Source organism: Garra rufa, chromosome 4, assembly GCF_049309525.1.
Source record: "Garra rufa chromosome 4, GarRuf1.0, whole genome shotgun sequence".
In the NCBI taxonomy this organism is placed as follows: domain Eukaryota; kingdom Metazoa; phylum Chordata; class Actinopteri; order Cypriniformes; family Cyprinidae; genus Garra; species Garra rufa.
The window spans coordinates 10152766-10177864 of NC_133364.1; the positions used below are offsets into that span (position 1 = coordinate 10152766).

The following is a 25099-nucleotide window of genomic DNA, read 5'->3' on the forward strand; positions in this document are numbered from 1 at the left end:
ATTTATTATAGTAAAATTGTAGTAACCATGTTTTTTTTTTTGTTTTTTTTTTGGCGTATTGACTACCATTTGTATAAACAGTTTTACTACAAATACCATGGTTAGTGTATTAAAACCATAGCTAATTTGTAGTATCGTGGTTTAACTACAGTAACCATGTTTTGTTTTATTTGCAAAACAAAACCATAGTTCATTTTTATAAGAGAGGATTTTAGTTATTTAAGCCAGAGAGGATGCTTCAGTATTTCAACTTTTTATATATCTTGCCATCTATATCTATATCTGTGCCGTCTAAACCAAAGATGATATTTTTGTCTGACCTTGAACTTTATATAACTTTTATAAAACTTAAAGATAAATTTTGACAGATCTGGTAGTTATGAAAATAGGAATATAAACATTTTTTAGTTTACAAATGAGTTCAGATATTCTGAAAAAGCAAACTAAAAATAATCAATAAAATTGATTAGAAATTGCTTGCGAAATCTTGGTGCATACTGCCCCTTTGTGGGGAGACGTCTGTAGTATATTTTAGGATACATTAATATGAACACAAGAGGGCGACAAATTAACTTATTAAATAAACAAATAAACTTAATTAACTTAAGTTTTGGTACAATCACGGTAGGAAGTTTGCAAAAATCTTCATGGAACATAATCTTTACTTAATATCCTAATGATTTTTGGCATAAAAGAAAAATCTTGACCCATACAATGTATTTTTGCCTATTGCTACAAGATGCTTAAATGAAACCTAAAAGACCAGCATAAGACACGCAGCATACGATTTGAATGATTTATTAATAAAGTGAGGTCCTAACAACAGTTCCCATTCTCTTCTACACATCTTCTGGGGTTGTTTTCACACTACTGAATTGTTCATTCTTTTGTAATGCGGTCATTTAGCATGATATCAACAGAGCCTTCCAGAACAGTCCTGTACATGTCAGACTGTCACCTTCCCCAGCATAGTCTCCTTCTACTGTAAATATTAACTTAAAAAAAAAACTAACATTTGTACATCATTTACACATCTGTGTTCATAAAGCTTACAAATCACGCCAGCAGCAGTCTTCAGTCACTCTCTCTCTCTCCATTTGAGGGGAAAAGTAGTTATATCTATGTGTGTGAAACCGTCGAGGTGTGTGTGTTAGTTGATTTTACATGTCAAACATTCGTCGTCTTCTTTTCTAATGGCAACAGATGAGACTATAACGTGATTAACACAAAAAAAGATCAATGACAACCTGCGGTTATCTCACAAATCATAAATTACCGTGCTAGCATAATAATACGGATTAGGTAATGCATTGTGTGTGCATGCATGAAGGTATGGTTATTTATGCTTGATGCAAAAGTGAATGTGTGTTTTTCCTGTCCATATGTGGATATTAGAAATACAAGCATGAATAAGTGCTCATATAACAAAGCAGCTTTAGCACGATCACTCCGTCCATTCCTTTCAAACTGGAATATATGCAAAACTATGCAGAATACTGTAAAACGCAGTTAATATTATTTGTACTTCTGACTTTATGGCACATTTGCTGTAGATGTTTGTGGTTTGGTTTATTTTTCCTCTTTTTTCACACTCCTATCCACCATTCCATTTTCTTCCCGTAAGGCTGATGATACACAGGGCAACTTTTTGAGCAATTTAATCGGGCAACTTTTTTTTTTTAGCAATGTTGCTTGGGCACTTTCCCATTGAGAATAGGTAACAAATTTCTATCTGAATAATTTAGATCAGTCGTGGGCTTTATATCTCACCTGGGTGCCCATTGACGGCAACATTTGCCAAAGTTGCCCGGCAACATTGCTCAAAAAGTTGCCCAGTGTATCATCAGCATAAGAGCGGGCGTGGCCATTTGTAAATGTTACGGGTCTGGCTTCAGGTCTCATTCACGTCTATTTTAAGCCGTACAAAGCAGATTGTTTTGCTGCTTAATATTGCAAATTGTTGTCTTACCATATTATTTGAATATATTATATTACTATGAACACACTGGTTTGTAATGCAAACAGATTTACCGTTTACTGCATGTTGTTATTCTTCTATAGCGACTAATGAACCGGAAGTCTCACCCATAAGCTTACTTTCACCTTAAAGACAAAGGTAGATATCCATTTGCAAAAAGATAACTACATCAGTTTTCACAAAATGGCAAATAATATTAAATAAAAACATACCAGAACTACACATAGACACTCACATTATCTTTTTTTGTCTTCCTACAAGTGTATTCTGCTGATTCACGAGGGGAAATGAGCTAATCTCTGGATTTTTTTCAGCTTGTCAACATTCACATACTTCAGGTATGTCATCTTTTCCACAAACAGCCTCTGAATTTCATCCACAGTTCAACAAGAAGAGCAAAATATGTGTCTTTGTGCACAGCACAAAGGTGATATGTTATTACTATGTAATAAATGTGTTATAACTATGTAATAGACCATAAGTCTCTTATCCAAATGGAGTTCTTTCTTGTTTTGAAACAAAACTCATGACAAAACCAGCGCAAATAAAAATCTGACTTGCCAATATTTACAATTTCTCCAAATGTTCCATGAAGCAATCTTATATTTATCAGGCTTCAAACCAAGCGAAACATTATGGTACTTCAACACTTGATATCAAACTGCAAAAACCGTATTATGAGATGATTATTATGAAATCTGCTTCTGCTTTCAGGAGAGGGATGGGTGAGAATATCTTTCTTTATCCTGTGGGGCAAGTTTAGACATTTCATGTTTCTACAACCAAAGTAAAACATCTCTATACAACAACAAAAAAAGTAACTTAAATTCCTTACTCTCTACAATATAAAATTCAAGTGCAATTGAAGCTCCAAATACTAGTTTAACAATGTACACATAACTCTAACTCTCGTACGGACAGGTAGTCTTTGTCTTTTATCTTGTTTTTTTTCCTTTTTCTTTCATTTGTCTTTGTCTTTTATGTTGCGATTCCTTTCTCATACAGTTTGAAAAGAAAACTTTAAGTGCACTAGGATATTAAAACCCCTTGTGCACATTAGGGGCATGAAAATAACCTTTTCAAAATGAGAATATATATCTGTGTGTGTCTGTATGTGTCCTAATACGCCATAAGCTTGCACATTTTTTTTTTGTACGCACACACACACACACACACACACACACACACATATATATATACATACATACATATACAAATATATACTGTAGATATCAAACATCCGAAGAGGGCTTTTGCAAAATCAAGCACATAAATATTAGCAAACAAAAAAACGAACAAAGACAAGAAGGGACAAATCTCAGACAGGAAGAAGGCCAAACGTCTTTATCTTCTTGCAGTAGTGAGGCCTTCTGGGAGCTAGTGGAGAAAAGACAGGAAGAGAGATGGGGATAGAGCCGGGGTCGTGGAAGAAATGTTCAGGGTTTCTATTTATACGGCCGTAGAAACCTAGAGACTTTTGAGCGTAGCAGTTTGATAAAGGAACGTGGGAACATCTCCTTTGATTCCTGCACGGTGTATTTAAAGTAGTTATGAGGGTGAGCCAGCACATCAAACAGAGCTTTAATCAGCTTCTTATCCTGGAAACACAGAAACAGAGAATCAAAAGTGGTGGATAAAGTCAAGTCTGATTACAGTTACTTGCTGTGGTGAAAATACATGCTCACTTTTAATATCTCCTGGTGGTTTTCTGAGGCGTAAAGTCGACCGTCTCGAACAATGTCCTCTATGAGTTGCTGGTAGTCTTCTGTAAGGACAAAAACACAATGCTTTAACAACAAAATACTGATATATGTAGTATGTATTTATGTATACATCTTTGTATTTATTTATTTATTACAGTTTCTACAGATTTTCAAATCTCTTTTCTTAAAATAATGATTGTTAATGTGTTATGCATTTCATTTGTGAAGTGTCATCTCTTTATTCCAACGGTTCAGTCCTTCAACTAATATTTATGAATAATATACAACAATATTTATGAAGAAATCTGCATTTATTTAATAAACAAACAGTAAAAACAGTAATATTAATTAATTAATGTTATGTAATAAATAAATATGATTGTTACATAATATTGTTTAAAAGTTAAGGGTGAGTAAATTTTGGCATAAATTTATGAAAGAAGACAGCATTTATTTAATTAAAAAACAGTAAAAATTGTTATATTTTTAATTAATTATTTAATGAATTAACAATAATATCTAATGAATGAATGAATTACTAATACATAATATTGTTTAAAAAGTTTAGGGTGAGTACTGTTTGGCAATATTTATGAAATTCAAATTAAAAAAACAGTAATATTATTAATTATTTAATTATGAATTAACAATAACACTGAATGTATGAATAAATAAATAATGTTATTAATACATAATATTGTTTAAAAGTTTAGGGTAAGTACATTTTGGCAATATTTATGAAAGAAGTCAGCATTTATTTAATAAAAAAACAGCAAAAAAATAATTAGTTAATTAACAATGTTATGTAATAAATAATTCATTATTATTATTAATTATTAAATAATACTGTTTAAAAGTTTAGTAAATTTTGTGAAATATTTATGAAAGAAGGTTTCATTTATTTAAAAAAAAAATGTAAAAAGAGTAATATTATTAATGAATTAATTGATTAATTAACTAACAATAATATATAATGAATAATAAATAACTTATTACGCTATTTTGTTTAAAATTTTAGTGTGTACATTTTGGTAATATTTATGAAAGAAGCTGCATTTAATAAATGTTATGTAACATAATATTTTATAAAAAAAAAATTAAAAAATATATAAAATGTACTCCAGCCTTTAGAGTCACACGATCCTTCAGAAATGATCATAATATGCAAATTTGCTGCTCAAAAACAACAATGAAAATGGCACAAAATTTATTCAAAGTAAAAAATGTATTCACAATTAAAAAAATCTTCTGTAACATTATACACATCATTGCCTTTGCTGTCACCTTTTCAATGCAATTTTAATGCATTGTTAAAGTATTAAAAAATCTGCCCACAAAATTTTGAACAGTTATACACTGGCTAATCATTCAATCTTTTCTTTAATTTCTAAACCTACTGTATGTGAATGTGTTTGGGCTATATCTTAATCTTACCGTCGTATGTGACATACGGAACTTGAAATCCCTTTCCACTGTTTCCCTCATTCGATTTGAACTGGATCCACAGCTTGCGTGAACGGGAGGTAAAGGCGATCGGTCGCTCGTAAGTTTGGCACGTCTCATAAGTCGTAATGGAAGTGGGCTGGGCTAAAAAGAGAGGTGAGGATCTCAATAACTTGGATTCTTTCTGCAATAATTAACCAGCATGCAAAACGACAGGTATACCTACCACTCTTCCTCATGACAAGAACATCCCCACACTCATCCTCAATAGGAAGGAAGATCTCAGGTACGACAATAAGGATGCGCCTCTTGTTCGGAGGGTTAATGGTCCAGACACAATTGACATTAGACGGATAGTCACCAGGATAGTTGGGAGATTCGATGTAGCCCATAAAATCTCCCAGCTCACCACCACACAGCTGATCTGCAAACAAAACAGACAGACTCTTGAATTCACTGCTTGTTGTGTGATCTGTGAGTGAATTTGCAAGTATCTTACTTTTACAGTGAGATACATTGTTAGCTCCATCAAAATCTGTAGTGGTGTTTCCAGGGCAGGTGATGCAGTAGTTCTGTCCGGATTCAGACTGATATGTACCAGCTGGACAACGGATGCACCGGTGTGTGGTGGCATTGTAATAATGCCCGAGAGCACAGTGAACTGAAAATATGTGGAAGAGAGAATGCAAAGTATATGAGTACATAAGACTGTGAAGTGTTATCCAGGCGTTGCTGTTTTTCAGCATACCTTTGGCTTCACAGTCTCTGAAGGACGTGCTGCCCATATGTTTGGTCATGAGTCCTCCTCCACAAGGGAAACACAAAACACGGCCCGGCTCAGGCTGGAAGGTTCCCAGCGCACATGGCTGACATGGACGGAAACCATCACTAGAGAACTGACCGGCGGGACACTGGCCTACAACCACAGAAAGAGTCAAATGTAAAAAATAATAAAATTAAATCAAATTTGTCACCTTCAATTAAATTTAATGCCCACATGCTGAATGTTAATGGATGTGCCATTGTTATATTTAACTGAAATAGGGAACAGTCCAAACAAATAAATAAATAAGTAAATAGTTCAAACAAAGAGTAACACAACAATTTTTTTAATAAAATAAATAAATATACAAAGTAATTACTTACCTAATAAAATAAAATATATAGCTCAAATAAAAAAGAACACTATTTAAATGAAATAAATAAATTAAGTAACTAAATAAAATAGTTATAAATAAAGTAATTAATATATATATATATATATATATATATATATATATATATATATATATATATATCATACAAAAAGGAACACAACACATTTCTTAATAAATTTTTTATAAAAAATTAATAAAACAAAATATATAGTTCAAATAAAAAGTAACAACAAATTTGTTGCTTTTTAAAATAAAATAAATAAATACATTAAACTATATAGTTCAAACAAAAAGTAACACAACTAATTTCTGTTTTTTAATAAAATAAATAAATAATTTAAAAAATATAGTTCAAACAAAAAGGAACACAACTAATTTCAGTTTTTTTTAAATAAATAAAATAAATAAAACTAAATATATAGTTCAAACAGAAAGTAACAACAAATTTGTTTAAAAAAATGAACAAATTAAAATATATAGTTCAAACTAAATGTAACAACAATTATCTGTTTTTTAATCAAATAACTAATTTCAGTTTTTTAAAATAAATAAATTAATTGATTTGATTTAAGTTTATTGCCGCATCAGCTTCTAATTCATTCATTCATTCATTCATTCATTATATAGTTCAAACAAAAAGGAACACAACATGTTTCTGTTGTGAAAAAAATAAAAATTTAAAATTAAATATAAAAATAAAATGAAAAAGAACAACAGAAAAGTAGTCTAGTCTACTTTTATGGTGCTTTTATTGTGCTTTTTTGTTCTTTTCCACAGCTTCAGCTCCTGTTTCTATTCACAACCACTGTATAGAAATGCACAGCCTGGATATTTAGCTAATAAGTACATAAACAGAAAAGTGTTTCATGATGTTCATCAGTTTTGCATCACGAAATTATAATTCCACAAGGGGGAGCTAAAAGCAAAGAGACTTCAATCAATAGTGAACTGAACTGAAGTACTGAAGGATTTGTGAGCATTATGTGCACTGCAGCACGTATGAGAATCACTTAAAAATGGATTAGTATTGAGGTGTGGTCTTGCTTGAGCTGCTCAAATGGTCAAATTGATCCAGACTTGGCTCAGTCCTTAATATGAGATCATGCATTTGCATGATAATGAGCAATTCTGGGATTTTCAGGCTATATTGACCCTGAATTTCAAAATCTATTGATTCATTTTAAAACAAGGTTTCGAATCAATCAGCTCCAATAATCAATAAGCATTTCATTACCATCACAAAGCTATTCATTGATTGAGTGTTTGATAACACACACCTCCGCACTCCGAGACGTTCTTGGCCCCTGCGATGCCCTGTCCCTCCGTGCTGGGGCAGGGTTCGCAGGACAGCTGACCCTCCCGGTCCTGATAGGTTCCTGGTGGACATATCATGCACTGTTCCTGTTCTCCGCTGTAGAACGTTCCCACACCGCAGCTGACTGGGAGACACACGAACACACAGAAGCGCACCCAGACAAACAGACTTATGAAACTGTCTTTAATACACCTCATCAGAAAATAAAAGCGTTTCACAAAATGCTCACCACACTTCCCGTCGGTGAGGACCTGTCCTATACTGCAAGTCTCATCTCCTTCTGTCTGCCGCACGGCACGCTGGGCCACCTCGTATGCCGTGCCGGAGAACTGAATGTAGAATTGTTGCTTACTGATGGACTTCCTTAATGTGCGCATGGCATTCTGCAGCCTCTGTTTGGTCTTCTCACGCACACAGTCTACATTACACGATTCTGGCATGTAAATACAGACAAAAATGATCATATTTGCATTCTAAAGTCTCAGACGGTATGACATGGAAATGAGAACGCAGAGAGAACTACCATACACACATGAAGGCAATGTTACCTGAGGCTTCCTCTTCTTTCATTTCCATCTCAAACTCTGCTGTGATGTGGGAGACTTCCTTGGATGGAGATTTGCGGCCACGACGGCGCTTTTTGGACGAGTCGCACTTCAGATTCACAAATGTCACCTGACAGTCATCTGTGCAGGGGAACTGACCTGCTGCTGAAAGAAAAGAAAAGATAAAAGGTGAAGAAAAATGAAAAAAATAAATAAATAATAAAATCAGGAAAAAAAGGAAGAGTGGATAAGGGATAGGGAAACAAATAGGAGACAGAAAATTGAAATGAAAAGCAAAAAAAGCAAACAAAACAAGAAAAAGAAATATGAAAAGGACAGTAAACAGGAAGAGGAAATAGCAAAAAAAAGTAGAAGTGAAAAGAGAAACTGGGAAAAAGTGAAAAGGACAAGATAAAAGGTAATGGGAACAAAGAGAGAAAAAGGGAAAGAGAAACAAGGAACAAGAAAAATATGAAAATGGAGAAGAAAAATGTAAAAGAAAATAAAAAGGAAAAGGTAGAAAAGAAAAAAATGTAAAGGAAGCAGGACAATTGCAAGGAAAGAAAAAAGGAAAATGGAGAAGAGGAAAAAAGGAAAGGAATAATTAATCAGGAAACAAAAAAGGAAAAGAAAAAAGATCAGGAGACGAGAAAAGAAAATATAAACAAGAAATGAAAAAATAAGGTAACAAAAGGAAAATACATTAAAAAGTAAATGAAACAGAAAAATTGAAATAGAACAAAGAAAAAGAAAAAGAAAACAGGAAAAAGACACAGGAAACAAGAAAGAAAACAGGAAGGAAAAATCATGAAACAAAAAAGAAAAATGAAAAGGAAGAGGAGACAAGTAAAGAAAATGTAAAGGAAACAGGACAAGAAGAAGTAAAAGGAAACAAGAAAAAGAAAATGAATAACGCAAAAAAGCAGAATCCAAAAAGTAAAAAAAGCAGGAAAACTGCATGTGAATAGGACAAAGAAAAAGAAAAAATGAAAATAAAATGGGAGACAGGAAATGAAAAGGGAACAGGAAAAGCAAAGAAAGTGGAAAAATGTAAAAGTAACAGGAAACAGAAGAGGAGGAAACAGAAAGGAAAGCAGGACAAAAAAAGAAGAAAAAAGTAGGAATCAGGAAACAAAAAGGGAAGAGGAAAAGGAAACAAGAAAAGAAAATGTAAACAGGAAATGAAAAGAAAAAGTAAAAAAGGAGAAGACAATGAAAAGGAAATAAAACAGGAAAATTGCAAGGAAAGGAAATCGGACCAATAAGAAGAAACAGGAAAGAAAACAGCAGACATAAAATGACAAAGGAATAAAAAAAATGTAAAAGTAACAGGAAACAGAGGAGGAGGAAAAATGAAAGAAAACAGGAGGCAGGAAAGAAAAAGGTAAAAGAAAAGAAGAAGAGGAAAGAAAAAGTAAAGAAAACAAGACAAAGGAGAAGAGAGAAAAATGAAAGTAAAAAGTAGGAATCAGGAAACAAAAGGAAAAAAGGAAACAAGAAAAGACAATATAAAGTAAACAGAAAAAAGGAAACAGGAAATGAAAAAATAATGTAAAAAAGAAAACAATAAGAAGTAAATAGTAAATAAATAAAAGGAAAGGAAACAGGACAAAGAAAAAGAGAAAAGGGAAAGAAAACAGGAGACAGGAAATGAAAAGGTAATAGGAAAAATCATAAAAGAAAGAATATTTTATGAAAACATATTTTTAAATGTGCAGTGTTTGGTGTGTTATTTCTCACCCTGAAGGCCCTGCTTTCCCATATCCCTGTGTTTCTCCTTATTGCGGGGTCTCAGGTGGCACTTGGCGTCTTTGATCTTGAAGCGTGCTTTCTGCTTCACAGGCTGGGCCAGCATCTCTGATGGACAGGAAATCGGCAAAGTCTCACTTTCACTTGCACGGTTTGGACAATAATCATGGAAAACAACAAAATATGAGGCCTTTTAGAAATCCAACATTCAAACACACTAAATCTGTCCTGTGGGCTGAGCGGCCCATTCCAAAGCATTAAAAATGTGAGTATCTAGTTTAGCACGACAAGTCCAAAGTCGGTGAGAGAACGAAGGGAGACGAAGGGTCAGGAGTTGAAGTGAGAACACACTGCGGGTGAGGACTTCAGCTGGTCTTTTAGAACCATATCGAGCGTGTGGCGGTTTTGGACACGGCAGCAGGAGTTTGGTAGTGAACCTTTCAGCGATGTGTTTTTTTTTTTTTTCAGAATGTGTGAATTGAGCGTGAACCGTCTGTTTACTCGTTCTCCCCGGGCCCCGTGTGTAGAGGCCCTCAGGAGCCGCTGTGGTAGAATCCCGTCTATGTATTTCAAATCTGTCATCATGTAGACGTGCAGCCAGCACAGAGTCATTTACTCAGGTTCACAGCATTCCTATGTATGCTGTCCAAAACAAGAAGCGGCATGTGTGTGTGTGTGTGCGTATGCGAGAGTATTTCTAAGCAGTCTGTCTGTCTGTTTGAGCCTTGCTTTGCTGTCCAAAATCTACACAACGAACCACATGGGGAATGTTGAATTCTGAGAGCTGGGAAAGAGAGAGTACTGGGGATAATAGTAGCGTGTTTGTGACCTCAGCAGGGTTGAATGATAGGACCTGTCCTAATTCTCCTCGCAGATCTGTGGCTGAGCTCTGTATTAGTGATCCAGTGTCTGTCATGCAATGTAATGGAGTGGAACAGGTCATGCCACATGACTCGTTTACAGTTGTCCTGTCTGATCTCTGCTGCAGGGGCCAAAAATGAGGCAAAGGTATGTGAACGTCTGTGCCCTTGTACTGAGTGAACCGAGAGGCTGAGAAGTAAGGAATACTAGACTTATGGTGCGTGGAAATAAATGGAATGGAAGGAACAGGAGAGAGGAGATAAAGAAAAGTAAACATGAAAAAGATACACCTGAGCCTCTTAGGAATTGGAAAGGAAAGGAAAGGAAAGGGAGAGAAGATCATAAAAAGAAATAAGGAAACACAAGATAAGATAAAGGAAAAGAAACAAGGAAAAGAAAAAGAAAAAGAGGTGAAGGAAAAGGGAAAGGAAAGGAAAGGAAAGGGGAAAAAAGAAAAGGGAGAGAAGATCATGGAAAGAAAAAAGGAAACAGGAGAAAATATAAAGAAAAGGAAAAGAAACTGGGAAAAGATAAAGGAAAAGAAACAAGGAAAGGAAAGAGGTGAAAGGAAAGGAAAGAAAAGGAAAGGAAAGGAAAGAGGAAAACAGATAAAGGAGAGAACATCATGGAAAGAAAAAAGGAAACAGGAGAAAAGATAAAGAAAAGGAAAAGAAACAGGGAAAGAAGAAGAGGTGAAGGAAAGGAATCAGAAAAGGAAAAAGGAAAGGAAAATAGACAGGAAAAGAAAATGAAAGAAAATGGAAGAAAAGGAATGGAAAGAGGAAAACAGAAAAGGGAGAGAAGATCATGGGAAACAGGAAAAAGAAGAATAAGTGAATGAACAGAATCTGATAAGGAAAGGAAAGGAAAGGAAAGGAAAGGAAAGGAAAGGAAAGGAAAGGAAAGGAAAGTGGAAAAAGGAGAAGATATCATGGGAAGAAAAAAAGGAAAAAAGATCAAGTACAGGAAAAGAAAAAGGGAAAAGGAAAAGAGAAAAAGGAAAGGAAACATGAAAAGAAAAGAAAAGAAAAGAAAAGAAAAGAAAAGAAAAAGCAATAAAAGAAATGAAATAGGAAACTGGAGAAGAGACTGCAAAAAACGAAACAGGAAATTAATTGAAAACAGGACAATGAAAGGAAAGGAAAGGAAAGGAAAGGAAAGGAAAGGAAAGGAAAGGAAAGGAAAGGAAAGGAAAGGAAAGGAAAGGAAAGGAAAGGAAAGGAAAGGAAAGGAAAGGAAAGAAAGGGAAAAAGTGACAAAGAAAAGGAAATAGGAAACTGAATGAGAAAAACAAAACTGAACAGAAAAACAAAAAAAATCCAAAACAGAATTGGGATGAAATTAAATGGTAAAATAAATAAGAGAAAGAAAAGGAAAGAAGGAAAGAAGAAAACAGGAATGGAAGGAAAGGAAACACGAAAAGCAGGTGTATGGCATTTCTGTGAATCAAAGAATGTTTTGTACTAGTGCATGCTGTACTTTATAGTGAATACTAGCTTTGCATGCTAGACTACTGTTTGTAGTGCATACTTGAGTGTAGTAACATACAAACATATGAGAGAGAATGTAGCCTTTATCTCAGAGAGAACAAATCAGTACAGCATGCAGACAAATGTAAGATGTACCTGTGCAGGTTTGCAGGGAGCTACTGCTGGAAGTAGTGATGTTTCTCTTCACAGGAACTTTACCTGGCTGGACAGGTACACCGCAGCTCAGAGTGTAACTGTTCTCAGAATCTAAATCACACACACACACACACACACACACACACACACACACACACACACACAGAGAGAAAAAAAGCTTTTAAACAGATGTCCCAGGTCAAGGTGCTGCATGCACCTGAGTAACGTTTTGTAGTGCGTGCGTATGATGTATGTGTGTGTGAGTGGAGAGGGTTGGCTGTCAGGATGACAGAGTACTGGGAAGTTGTCTAGAGACTCATTGGCCTGACTTCGGCCTTGCCACAAATCGTCCAATGGCAGGCTGAATATTTCTGTTGGCGTGAGGCTACAGACCCCGGGTGAACAGGATTAAAAGAGGTTTTATACAGCTTTAGTGCTCACTGTGTGAACCCGGGGAGACCATTAAAACACACACACGGACAGAGAATCCAACAGTCATAAACACACACACTCACAAAAATAAATACTCTAATACTTAGATTCACATGGATCTTATTTACAGATGAAAATGTGATTTTATTCATTTGATTTATACTATTAGTACACACTTTATATTAGTGCATATGTGACCCTGGACCACAAAACCAGTCTTAACTAGCACAGGTATATTTGTAGCAATAGGCAAAAATACACTGTATGGGTCAAAATTATCGATTTGTCTTTGATGCCAATAATCATTAGGATATTAAGTAAAGATCATGTTCCATGAAGATATTTTGTAAATTTGCAACCGTAAATATATCAAAACCGAATTTTTGATTAGTAAAATGCATTGCTAAGAACTTCATTAGGACAATTTTAAAGGCTTTTTTTATTCAGCTTTCTGATTATGTATAAATCTCAATTCAATTAAAAAAATTACCTTTACCTATGACTGGTTTTGTGGTCCAGGGTCACATATTTATTTTTGTAGTGCATAATAGATTTTATACATATTAGCTTCTATAATGCACACTACTTTCTGTGTACATGTACTGCATTGACAACCTTTTTTAATTCATTTAAACATTTTTTTTATCATATAACAATGCACATAATTTCATTTTTAGTTATTTTTTGCCTACATCAAGAAAAAACAATGAGGTGAAGACTTAAATATTAAACATTCTCTGTACATTTATTTTAAATACTTATTTTTTTTGTAGTGCATACTATATTTAATTTAATAATATATTTATATAATATATATATATTATATATATATATAATATATAATATATTTAATTTAATACATGTTAACTTTTTATAATGCAAACCAATTTTTGAAATATATCCTCTGATTTTAACATAAAATTCAGTAAATTTGTGCTTAAAAAAGAAATAAATAAAAATGTACCAATGGGGTTATAAGAAAAATATGTATATTCTTTGAAACTATTTTAAGATTGTTGAATAATTCATTTTTGTAATGCATAATATATTTTATAGTTAGCTGTTATAATATACACTATTTTTTCTTGTTTTCTATTTAAAAAATGATCGAAATTTGTTTAAAACTTGTTTTTAAAGAACATAATTTAAAATCAAAATACACTGTATTTTAGTAGATTTGTGTTTCAAGCAAGCAGGAAAAACATTTTCTGAAACTAATTTACTTTAAGGATGCTTAGATATTTTCAACAAGTTTTGTACTGCAAATTAGACTAAAGTGTACATGTTTTTTAAATTATAGTGGGTGAGAATGTGGCCCTTGTGTGGACAAATCACAGTTTAGTGAATCAGGACCTGAAGGTTACTTCTGGGTGTTAATATGTTTATGCACATTCCTCAAAGCCGATGGTCCCTGCATAAAATTTGTCAGAGACCAGTTTTGGACATCTAACACCTTAATACTTTTACCAAATCAGTCTACAGAGATGATAGATGTACTTATGAAATATCGTCGCAACATTCCTTTCCAGTCACTTTCTCACAGAAGGTCAAAAATCACATTTGCATGAGTCCTCTGGTCAAGCCAATTGTACGTATTTTGCCTTTTATGGTTTGTTTAGTCATCTAACATTTACAGTTATGACAATTCAACGGCTTTACAAGAACTGTGAGTTGTAGCACACTTAGTTCTCATACAGTTCCTCATTTCTGGCTAGTTTTCGCTCATTATATCATCTTTGATTAATGCATCGAGGCAGAAACCAAGCATGACCCTATGTCTCTGGCACATGTGATGTAAGATCTGACCCACTAGAGGGCAGCAACTGTTTGTGCCAATAACCATAAACGGAGTGAATGTTCTAAATCAACAATTTCCTTTTAGCTGTATGAAATCTACCATTTATAAAGTGCATTTTTCAAGTTTAACAAATCAAACGGCATTGAACGTATCCGAAAACAGAAATTCCAAAAAAGTGAGGACTAACCTGCCAAGAAAAGGGCGTTTGATGGACAGGATAGTGAGCACACCTCCCCTCCACCTGTCTTGGTGCAGCTGAGCTGAGCGCGAGGTGCCGGCTTCCCATTCGGGAGGCATTTTACCGCCTCTGAGGGACAAGCGAGATATGGTTACCATGGAAACGGCAAACATTATGGGATATTTTGAGACTAGGAATGCAGGGAAGACTTACCAACACAGTCTTTCTTGTTCCAATGGAGCTTTTGGCCAGGAGGACACACACACTCGTAGCTGCCCGGTGTGTTCACGCAGCCGTATTCACAGCTCCCGTTATTAATGCTACACTCATCAATATCTGTCAAACAAATTAGAAATGAGTTTGTCTATCAGAGTGTGGCTTTTTTTATTTAAAAGATTGTGGAGAACTGGCTGGTTTTGAGATTGTGAACTCACCTCCGCAGTGTGTGAGACCATAGAGACTGTAACCTTTGTGACACACACACTCGAAGCTTCCCGGGTAGTTGATGCAGATGTGGTCACATGTCCTCTCAAAGGAGCACTCGTCAATATCTGCAGAGAAAGCACACAATAGCATTAAAGCAAATCACTTGTGTGTAATAATTTCCTGGCTCGCAGTAAAAATGAACCCTAAAATGGTGATTTCATCAGGATCCTTGGATACTCACCATCAGTATCCTAAAAGACAAAAAAAAGCCCACTCTTTTGACAAAATTCTGAATTTGTTGACTATATAGACATTTTTTTGGGATGATCAGCTAACACCTTCTTTTAAAAGTGACCCATATCTAATATGTGACCCTGGGCAACAAAACCGGGTATATTTGCAGCAATAGTCAAAAATATATTGTATGGGTCAAAATTATCTATTTTTCTTTTATGCCAAAAATCATTAGGATATTAAGTAAAGATCATGTTCCATGAAGATATTTTGTAAATTTTCTACCGTAAATATATCAAAACTAAATTTTTGATTAGTAATGTGCATTGCTAAGAACTATTTGGACAACTTCAAAAGCGATTTTCTTAGTATTGTGATTTTTTTGCACCCTCAGATTTTCAAATAGTTGTATCTCGGTGAAATATGGTCCTATCCTAACAAACCAGACATCAATGGAAAGCTTATATCTCATTTACAAATGACCCTTATGACTGGTTTTGTGATCCAGGGTCACAAATTTGTATTTACACTATAGAACTGATGAAACAACCTAACATACAGTACATATACTGACAAGGGAACAGAGTTGCCAGGTCTGCAAAACAAAACTATCAAAACTAGTCCATGTTTTTTTCAAGCAGTTTTCCCCTCTATCGGGGGCCCCCTCGCTCAAAATTGCATTCTGGGGAAAGGAAGAGATTGCTTTAACCTAAAATAAATAAATAAAAAAACAGCAGTAACAGTGTAAAAGATAGCCCAATTTTGCAGGAAAACCATGGACTTGGCAACACTGCCCGGAAAAGCGTCCACCTGAGTTGATGTCAATCACCACCATCATTTTTTTCAATGACGTACAACTCGTATTAACTGGGGAATATCCAATCTGGCCGCTCACAAAGCAGACGCAAATGCACGTATCAAATTTACATCTGATTTATTTCCACAGATGAATGAGGCCTGAAATCGATCTGAGAATATTGGAATCCTTGTGCTTTTATCCTGCTTACTGCTTATTGGTGCGTCATATCCAATCAGTGCGTCCTGGGAGAAAAAAATCTAATTTCGGTTACTAAAAGGGTTTGCTGACCCAAAAAGACCTTTGTTCATCTTTGGAACACAAATTAAGATATTTCTGATGGAATTTCAGAGCTTTCTGAACCTGCGCAGACAGCAACACAACATTTAAGGCACAGAAAGGTAGTAAGGACATTGTTAAAATAGTTCATGTGACATCAGTAGTTCAACCATAATTTTATGAAGCTACGAGTCAAAGACTGACACAGAAGAAGAAGAAATTGTTAAATAAAGTCGTTATTTTAGTTTTCTTTGTGCACAAAAAGTATTCGCATAGCTTTGTAATATTATGGTTGATCCACTGTTGTCACATGAAATAGTTCCTTACTATCTTACCTTGAATGTGGTTATTTTGTTTCTGTCCATGCAGGGTCAAAAAGCTCCAAGATTTCGTCAAAAAAGAGACCACATAGAAACAGCCTGGCAACAATCTACCTATCTGTCTAAATATGTTTTAAAAAAGTTTCTGTTACACCCACACCAGACTGCCAGCTATTTTTCCCCTGATAGATTGTCTGGCATAAAGAATAGAAAAGCAAATAAATAATTCAAAACTAAAAGTGTAGCTATAAAAATATTGGCAAAAAAATTGTGGCAGATAATATACAAAAAGAGATAAGAATGACAAAAAGAATGACAGAGCTGGCAGAGCCAAAACAGAGGGCTTTACTAACACACCCCTCAATAAAAACACACACATACACACCCCACACATTGATAGTCAGGAATAGGGTGGTGTGGTGTTTTGGTTTAGCTTAATAAAATAATTTCTGTTTGTACTCCCACTCGTGCTTCAACATGCTTTCAGGAATCTGCCACCATTCACCTCCAGTAAACTCAACTAAACACACACCTTATACGATGCAAAATGCTTGCCAGCATCCCAACCAAACAACAGCCGGTCCATGAGGTGCTTTTGATGAGGAGGTTCAGGAGAGTGTGTGTAGACAGCTTCTCTATCCACATGTCACCCAACACAGGTATCAATGGTTTTAAATACTAGTCCAAAATCCAAAATTGAAATTATTCAAATGAAAATGAACATGTCTCGAAGAATGTTAATGCTGCTATTTTTCATACAAAAACAGCAGGCCGTGTACATTGAGTGTTAAGCTCAAAAACTGGAAAAAGCACCAGAAAGGTACCACAAAACTACGCCTGCACTATTTTCTAAAACTTTCAAGTTGTAGGATGGCTTTTTGCAATAAACAAACAGATGTTTAAAGGGATAGTTCACCCAAAAATGTCAAATTACTCACTCTGATGTCCTTCCAAACCGTAAGACCTTTGTTCATCTTCGGAACACAAATTACGATCTGACCCTGCATAGACAGCAATGCAAATACCATTCTCAAGGCCCAGAATAATAAAAAGGACATTGCTAAAATAGACCATGTGACATGACTGATGTGACATTGTCAAATAAAATCACTATTTTTGTTTTCTTTGTGCACAAAAAGTATTCTCGCAGCTTCATAAAATTACTGTTGAACCACTGTCACATGGACCATTTTAAGGATGTCCTTACTACCTTTCTGGGCCTTGAACATGTCAGTTGTGTTGCTGTCTATGCAAGGTTTTTGGATTTCATCAAAAATACCTTAATTTGTGTTCTGAAGATGAACGAATGTCTTACAGGTCTGAAACGACATTAGGGTGAGTAATGACAGGATTTTCATTTTTGGTCTGTTGTTATGCAAGTATGAGTGCAATTTGAGAGCTACAGCTAAGAGTAAGATTTTTTTTAAGCAAACAAAAATTCTGAATAAACCATAATATATAATGTAATTTTTATTGTACTTTTATTGTTATTTTTGGAGTTTTAAGTTTAAGTTAAGGGTTTAAGTATGTATAAGAGCAGCCTGAACATTAGCTAAATATGTCATTCTTATTTTTGATACCTTTGATTAATACTTGAGCTTGAAGTTGTATAAGTAAATGAGCAGGCTGAACATTTTGCTAAATATCTCCTTTTTTGTTCAACAGAAGAAAACTACAGTGGAAAGTAAGATTATCACTTAATAAAAAAAAATAACAACATTTAGGGCCATTCTGATACTTCTTGATTGATATTTAATACTTGAGCTTGAAGTTGTATAATACTTGTATATGATATTTTAATACTTTTATTATTTTTAGAGCTTTACGTTGTTGTTTGTCTAAAAGCAGCCTGAACATTTTGCTAAATATCTACTTTTTTGTTCCACATAAGAAAGAAAACTATCCACTTTTTCCCCATAAGAGCAACTGCAGCCATTTGTAAATTTTATGGGTCTGGCTTCCGGTCTCATCTGTGTCCAGCTATTTTTAGCTGTACAATCATAAAATGTCTTAGTAAAAGAACGTCTAGGTTACGAAGGTAACCCTCGTTCCCTGAAGGAGGGAACGGAGACGTTACATATGGGAACTCACCTGAGAGACCAATCATCTCTGAGCATTATTCAAAAGGCCAATGAACATTGGCGAGTGGTATTTGCATGCCAAGCCACCCTCTTATATACCCGTATGTATGGGGGAGTGGCTTGGCATGCAAATACCACTCATTCAGGTTTTCGCTGAGGAGCCGGATCGAGCCGGTGTCAGCGCGACGCCAGGGTCGTGGCAGGGGATGTAACGTCTCCGTTCCCTCCTTCAGGGAACGAGGGTTACCTTCGTAACCTAGACGTTCCCCTTCAGTCGTTTCACTACGACGTTACATATGGGAACAGACCCATGGAACAGGCCACGACCCTGATGCCGCGTTACGTACAAACCCACGTGCTAACAGGCGGACGTGTCAGCAGATGGAAATTGTAACGTAACCTTCCCAACGCCCTGGGGGCCAGTAGAGGGGGCCCCACAGGGATGCCAGATGTACTGAAGCATGGGTTGGGGGGGGCGGAGCACATGAGATCTTTACATGTGGAAATGAGAATAATTCAATATATCCATAAAGCTTTTAGGAATACACGAGGGAAACAGCGGTCTTCTCCGCTGGAAATATTGAAAAATATAGCCACAACCTGCAGGGCGAAGGAGACCCAGGCAGGATCACAGTCAGGGACTACTCCGCATCTAGGCCTGACTGCGGGGCATGGAGGACCCAGGGTTCGGCGGAGGGAACATTGTGGGAATATGGCGCACGGATCCACGTGGGAATGGCGCAGCAAGCCAACACCAGCCGTCCTCCCGCTCACCTGAAGTCTATGTTAAGACACGGGAGGAAACGACCTCTACGCAAAGGTTGTAGAACCTAGCGAAGGTATTAGGTGTCGCCCAGCCGGCAGCTCTACAGATATCTGCTAGTGAGGCACCATGAGCCAACGCATAGGATGAGGCAACACTCCTAGTGGAGTGGGCACGAACACCTAAGGGGCATGGCTCTCCCTGATACAAGTAAGACAGGGAGATGGCTTCCACCACCCAATGGGCCAACCTCTGTTTGGAGACAGCATTCCCTTTCTGCTGACCTCCGAAGCAGACAAAGAGCTGCTCAGTGCGTCTGAAGTGGCGAGTACGGTCTACGTATAAGCGCAGAGCACGAACAGGGCACAGCAGCGCAGAGCTTGCAGGTTCACCACCTGATCGCGGAGGGGCGTGGTGGGAACCTTGGGCACATAACTGGGCCGGGGTCTCAGGATGACGTGAGAATCTCCGGGCCCGAACTCAAGGCACGTTTTGCTGACAGAGAAGGCTTGTTGGTCCCCTACCCTCTTGATGGAGGCCAGTGCAGTCAGGAGCGCTGTCTTAAGTGACAGGAATTTCAGCTAAACTGACGCAAGTGGCTCAAATGGGGCTTCCCGTAGGCCGCGGAGGGTGATGGAGAGATCCCAAGAGGGTATGAGGTGCGGTCTGGGAGGATTAATCCTTCTCGCACCTCGCAGGAACCTCACGATGAGTTGGTGCTTACCAAGGGATGTTCCATCCACTGCATCGTGATACGCTGCAATGGCAGCAACGTACACTTTGAGAGTCGAAGGGGACAGCCTGCGCTCCAACTTCTCTTGCAGGAAGGAAAGCACTACTGCAATCGTGCATCTCTGAGCTCAGGACTGAGTAATAGTTTCTATCACGGCTTGTGGAAGGCCGGAGAGGTCTGACGTGTCTCGTCCAGGAGCAGCTCTATGGGACGGGGGTGCCGAATTGTGCCCATCCCCTGAGAAAGAAGGTCTTTCGTAAAGGGGATCTTCGAGGGAGGGGCTGCCGCGAGGGGAATGGGTTCTGGGAACCAGGTCTGGGTGGGCCAGTGTGGCGCAACCAGCAGGACTTGCTCCTCATCCTCCCTGATCTTGCACAGGGTCTGTGCAAGGAGGCTCACTGGGGAAAAGGCGTACTTGAGCCCCGGAGACCAGCTGTGTGCCAGTGCAACTTTGTTGAGGAAAAGCAACTGGCAACGGGAGGATTCGAGAAGGGTGAGCAGATGTAGCTGGGCCTTGCCGAAATGGCTCCAATTCAGCTGGACTGTGGAGGGGTGGAGTCGCCATTCTCCAGGGTGGGTGGACTGCTGTGAGAGCCGATCGGCTGCACGGTTGAGTTTCCCTGGTTTTATGTGAATGGCATGTAGCGATGTCTGCTACGTTCGACTCCGTAGGAGCAGATGGCAGGCGAGTTTTGACCTGTGATATGTGGTAGTAGTGCAAACAAGCACGTGCTTCTGGCGTAACGTCGGTCTAAAGCGACGAGGGGCCGGAAGCACAGGCAACAACTCGAGGCAATTGACATGCCGCTGCAGTCGAGGTCCTGTCGAGGAGCCCGATGCTGCTTACCCGTTGCACATGGCACCTCAACCCGTGGTGGGCCACGGTCTGACTAGGCGGCAACTAGGGTGCCATGCCCATCTCGGGACTCGATCGTGCTATAGCGGTCTCATATGAAGCAATCTCAGCGGCATGATTGTGGCTGCAGCTGTCATATGCCCCAGGAGCCTCTATATTTTGAGAGGGACCGCTGTCCTGTGTCTGAATGATTTCAGACACTACAGCACTGACTGCGCGCTCTTGCTGGTGAGGCGGGCTGTCATGTTGACCGAGTCCAGCTCCACACCGAGAAAGAGATCCTCTGCACTGTTGACCTGAAGGCCCAGATGGCTGATGTGTCGAAGCACCAGGTCCCTCTGTTCACACAACAGATCTTGCGAGTGAGCTATGAGAAGCCAGTCGTCGAGATGGTTGAGAATGCGAATGCCCGCGACCTTCGTGAAGACGCGGGGAGAGAGGGACAGGCCAAATGGAAGCACCTTGTACTGACATGCTCGACCCTCGAAGCAAACCGCAGAAGGGGTCTGTGTCGAGGGAGAATCGAGACGTGAAAGTAGGCGCCCTCCAGGTCGATGGCTGCAAACCAATACTGGAGACGGTTGCATGTTAGCATGCAGCTCGTCATGAGCATCTTGAAGCCAGGCTCCCAGCCGAGTCGTCAGGGGAATCAAGGGAGCGTTGACCGATGTGACCGCGGTGGGGCAGCCTGGGGGGGGGGAGGGAAGGGGACTGATCCCAGAAGGATGAACGTCCTGGAGAAAAGTCTGACTGCCATAAGCAGCGCTTACCTTCTTCCCTGGTTCCCGCGCTGGCGATATCCGGCTCCGAGTCCAGTTCCAAGGAGTGGAAGTGCTGCTCGAGAAGGGAACTCGGGGCCGAGGCCCCAGAGGTGAGGAAACTAGCTCCTTTTTTTTTTTTTTTGAAGAGTTCCTGCATCACACCTTGGTCAGGACCACCCTCGTGCAGCTGTTTTAACGCCTGAGCTTGGAACACCTGAAGTGCCGCCATGGCGTGCAAGGCAGTGGCAGCCTGTCCAGCGGCGCGGTACACCCTGCCCGCGAGTGCGGGCGAGCGCTCACACGCCCCAGACAGGAGACGCGGATGATCCCGTCAGGTGGCAGCACCGCACGGGCATAAGTGCACGAACCAATCATCCAGCCTGGAAGGATCGGCCAGAGGCTTTTTTTTTTTTGTGGGGTACCCCGAGGCCAGGAGCATAGCCGAGAGCTCGGCATCCACCTCAGACGGGGCAGCGACCGCGAAGGGGCGCTGAGCCGCCGAGACGTCCGCCTCACCCCCTGACTCTCCCTCTGACGCAGCGTCAGACATCTCATCTTCCTGAGGAGTACCAAAGGAGACGCTCAGCCCGGCGTGCGGGGAAGCGTACTGCTCTGGGAACTCAACGGGGCTACGCTGAGGTGCAGAAGGTCGCAGGGCTTTGGATGCCGGCGGCACGTTCTGCACTCTTTTTTTTTTTTAATAACTGTGATGTCACCCTCGTGTCTCACGACGGCGGCCGAAAAACATTGACAGCTCAATGACCTGCCGTGGGAAGACGACGAGGGGAGCCTGCTTGCGAACGAGCGGCGGGACTTCAGCATAACCATGGTTAGTGAAACGACTGAAGGGGAACTATGTACATCTAAAACATTAATTTGTAAATCCACCCAGAAAGCAAAATATGCAGTATAAAAAGTGACTCACCTTGACAGGTGCGCTCGTTAGTCAGGAGTTTGTGTCCTTTCTGACAGCTGCACTCAAAACTGCCCACCGTGTTCCGGCAGAAATGATCACAGCCTCCATTATTCTCCAAACATTCATCGATGTCTGCAGAGAGGAGAGAGAGATAATGATAATAATGGTGATATGGGGGTGTAAAAGCAGTAGAAGTATTCTCATAAACAGTTTTTTGGATATATAAACAGTTTTCCTAAACAAGCAGCCACATACACAGCTTCACAACATCATCTTAAATATATCAGCCAACCCTGGCACGCCGTCCACAAACCCAATAAAAGCTAATCCCGTCAACAAATGTGTAGGAAACTGTGCGTGTGTGTGCGTATGTGTGGAGTTTGGGGTTTCCTCTGCAGTTATTTCAGTAGCTGCAGCAAACACACTTTGGCTCAGGCTTGCACTAATATTAACTGAACTGAGGTGGGAAAAAGTTTCCACTAAGCTTAAGACCACAGATACACATGCTAACTGAACATGGGGCGGCACCGTTCTATGACGCAGGGATTTTATTCAGATTCAAATTTTAATATGAAATAAAATATGACCACAATTTACCCTGCTGGATTTAAAATCCACATAATCTTACCCATTTTACACCCCCTGAATAATTCATCTCTACAGCTCTATTTCTCCAGAAGACAAATTAAACAGAAAGAGAAACAGGACAGGAGTATAACCTTTTTTAGAAGTTTTGAAGTATCTTTGATTGATGTGTTAAATGGTGAAACGAAAATGACAGGAGGAGAACAGCTCAGGGCCTTCTAATGTCAAGTTGATACTGATATAAATATTGAAAATATTACTTAATATAGTCTGCTTTTAAACATCTTAAACATCAAACCTCTTGTCAGGGTTCAATGGTTCAGATGTCGGCAGCATCAGACGACTAGAGTTGGCTGATAAAAGCAAGTGTGAGCCTGTGCTGTGAGGTCAGTGGCTTTTTGTGACCAAGAGGAAGTGCTTTATCATCTCTGACAGTTTATTTCCTGTCTACTTGTCTGTTAAAGATGTTAAACATTTAGTTACTTGCTCTATATCTCCATTATAAGATTGCTGGAGAGCACAAATCTTTTATAGACATAAGACTCTATATGTGAGAACCTTTAGGCAACACACACAGCTTGAATAAAATAAAATAAAATAAAATAAAATAAATGTACCCAAACGTTTTAAATGGTATAACCAAATATATGTAGCATACTTTTAATATGAATTATTTAGGTAAAAAACAGTGTAGGGTGCAAAAGTTTTTTTTAACTATTTTGTATTTTTTAAAATAATTTCTAATAATAATTTCCAATTATAATATACAATTGCTCAACAATTTTAAAACATGAGCTTATATTATTAATAATATAATGATTACTATAATTAAAATATAATTATAATGTTTTATTAATTATTAAATAAAATAAAATAAAAGGAGTACATGCTTGAATTTTTTGCATAAATGTGTAAAAACCTTTAGGCAATGCACACAGCTTGAATAAAATAAAATAAAATAAAATAAAATAAAATAAAATAAAATAAAATAAAATAAAATAAAATAAAATAAAATAAAATAAAATAAAATAAAATAAAATAAAATAAAATAAAATAAAATAAAATAAAATAAATAAAATAAATAAAATAAAATAAAATAAAAGGGATACATGCTTGAATTTTAGGCAACACACAACTTGAATAAAATAAAATAAATAAAATAAAAAAACATAAAAAAAAAAAAAATTAAACCTAAACTTTGACTCAAGAAAAACAAAGTACAGTACCTGGATAACTTAAAATTAAATGATGATTATAGTAAATGATGATTATGTAAAACCCAAACTATATTTTTAAAAATAAAATAAAATAAAATAGTCTATTTTCTGTCATTCCACAGTCATATTAATAAATTATCAGAATCTCAGCACTGAAAAGATGTTGTTTAAGAGCTTGATAACTAATATAACATGCTGATTCATTAACAGAGTAAAAACATTATAGTGCAAATGACATAATGGAATATTTAACAGTGATTTAGCATTCACACTTCCCTAATACACACTTGCACACAAACCTGCACTTTATTCCAATAGCTCCTTAGCGCAGGCAGGGGGCTAATGATA

General features: G+C 37.7%; 1 protein-coding gene across 1 annotated transcript; it reads right to left on the reverse strand.

The window, feature by feature from the left end:
• Positions 1–782: 782 nt before the first annotated feature.
• On the reverse strand, positions 783–23581 carry LOC141332741 (signal peptide, CUB and EGF-like domain-containing protein 1). The gene is made up of 16 exons (XM_073837704.1): positions 23578–23581; positions 22959–23081; positions 15219–15335; positions 14998–15120; positions 14794–14913; positions 12377–12487; positions 9882–9998; positions 8145–8306; positions 7826–8029; positions 7559–7720; positions 5873–6040; positions 5624–5785; positions 5351–5548; positions 5116–5268; positions 3664–3743; positions 783–3576 (listed from the first exon to the last, which is right to left on the reverse strand). Exons 1-16 carry the CDS (start codon positions 23579–23581, stop codon positions 3424–3426), a joined length of 2157 nt encoding a protein of 718 aa, XP_073693805.1. The 3' UTR covers positions 783–3423.
• Positions 23582–25099: the final 1518 nt, after the last annotated feature.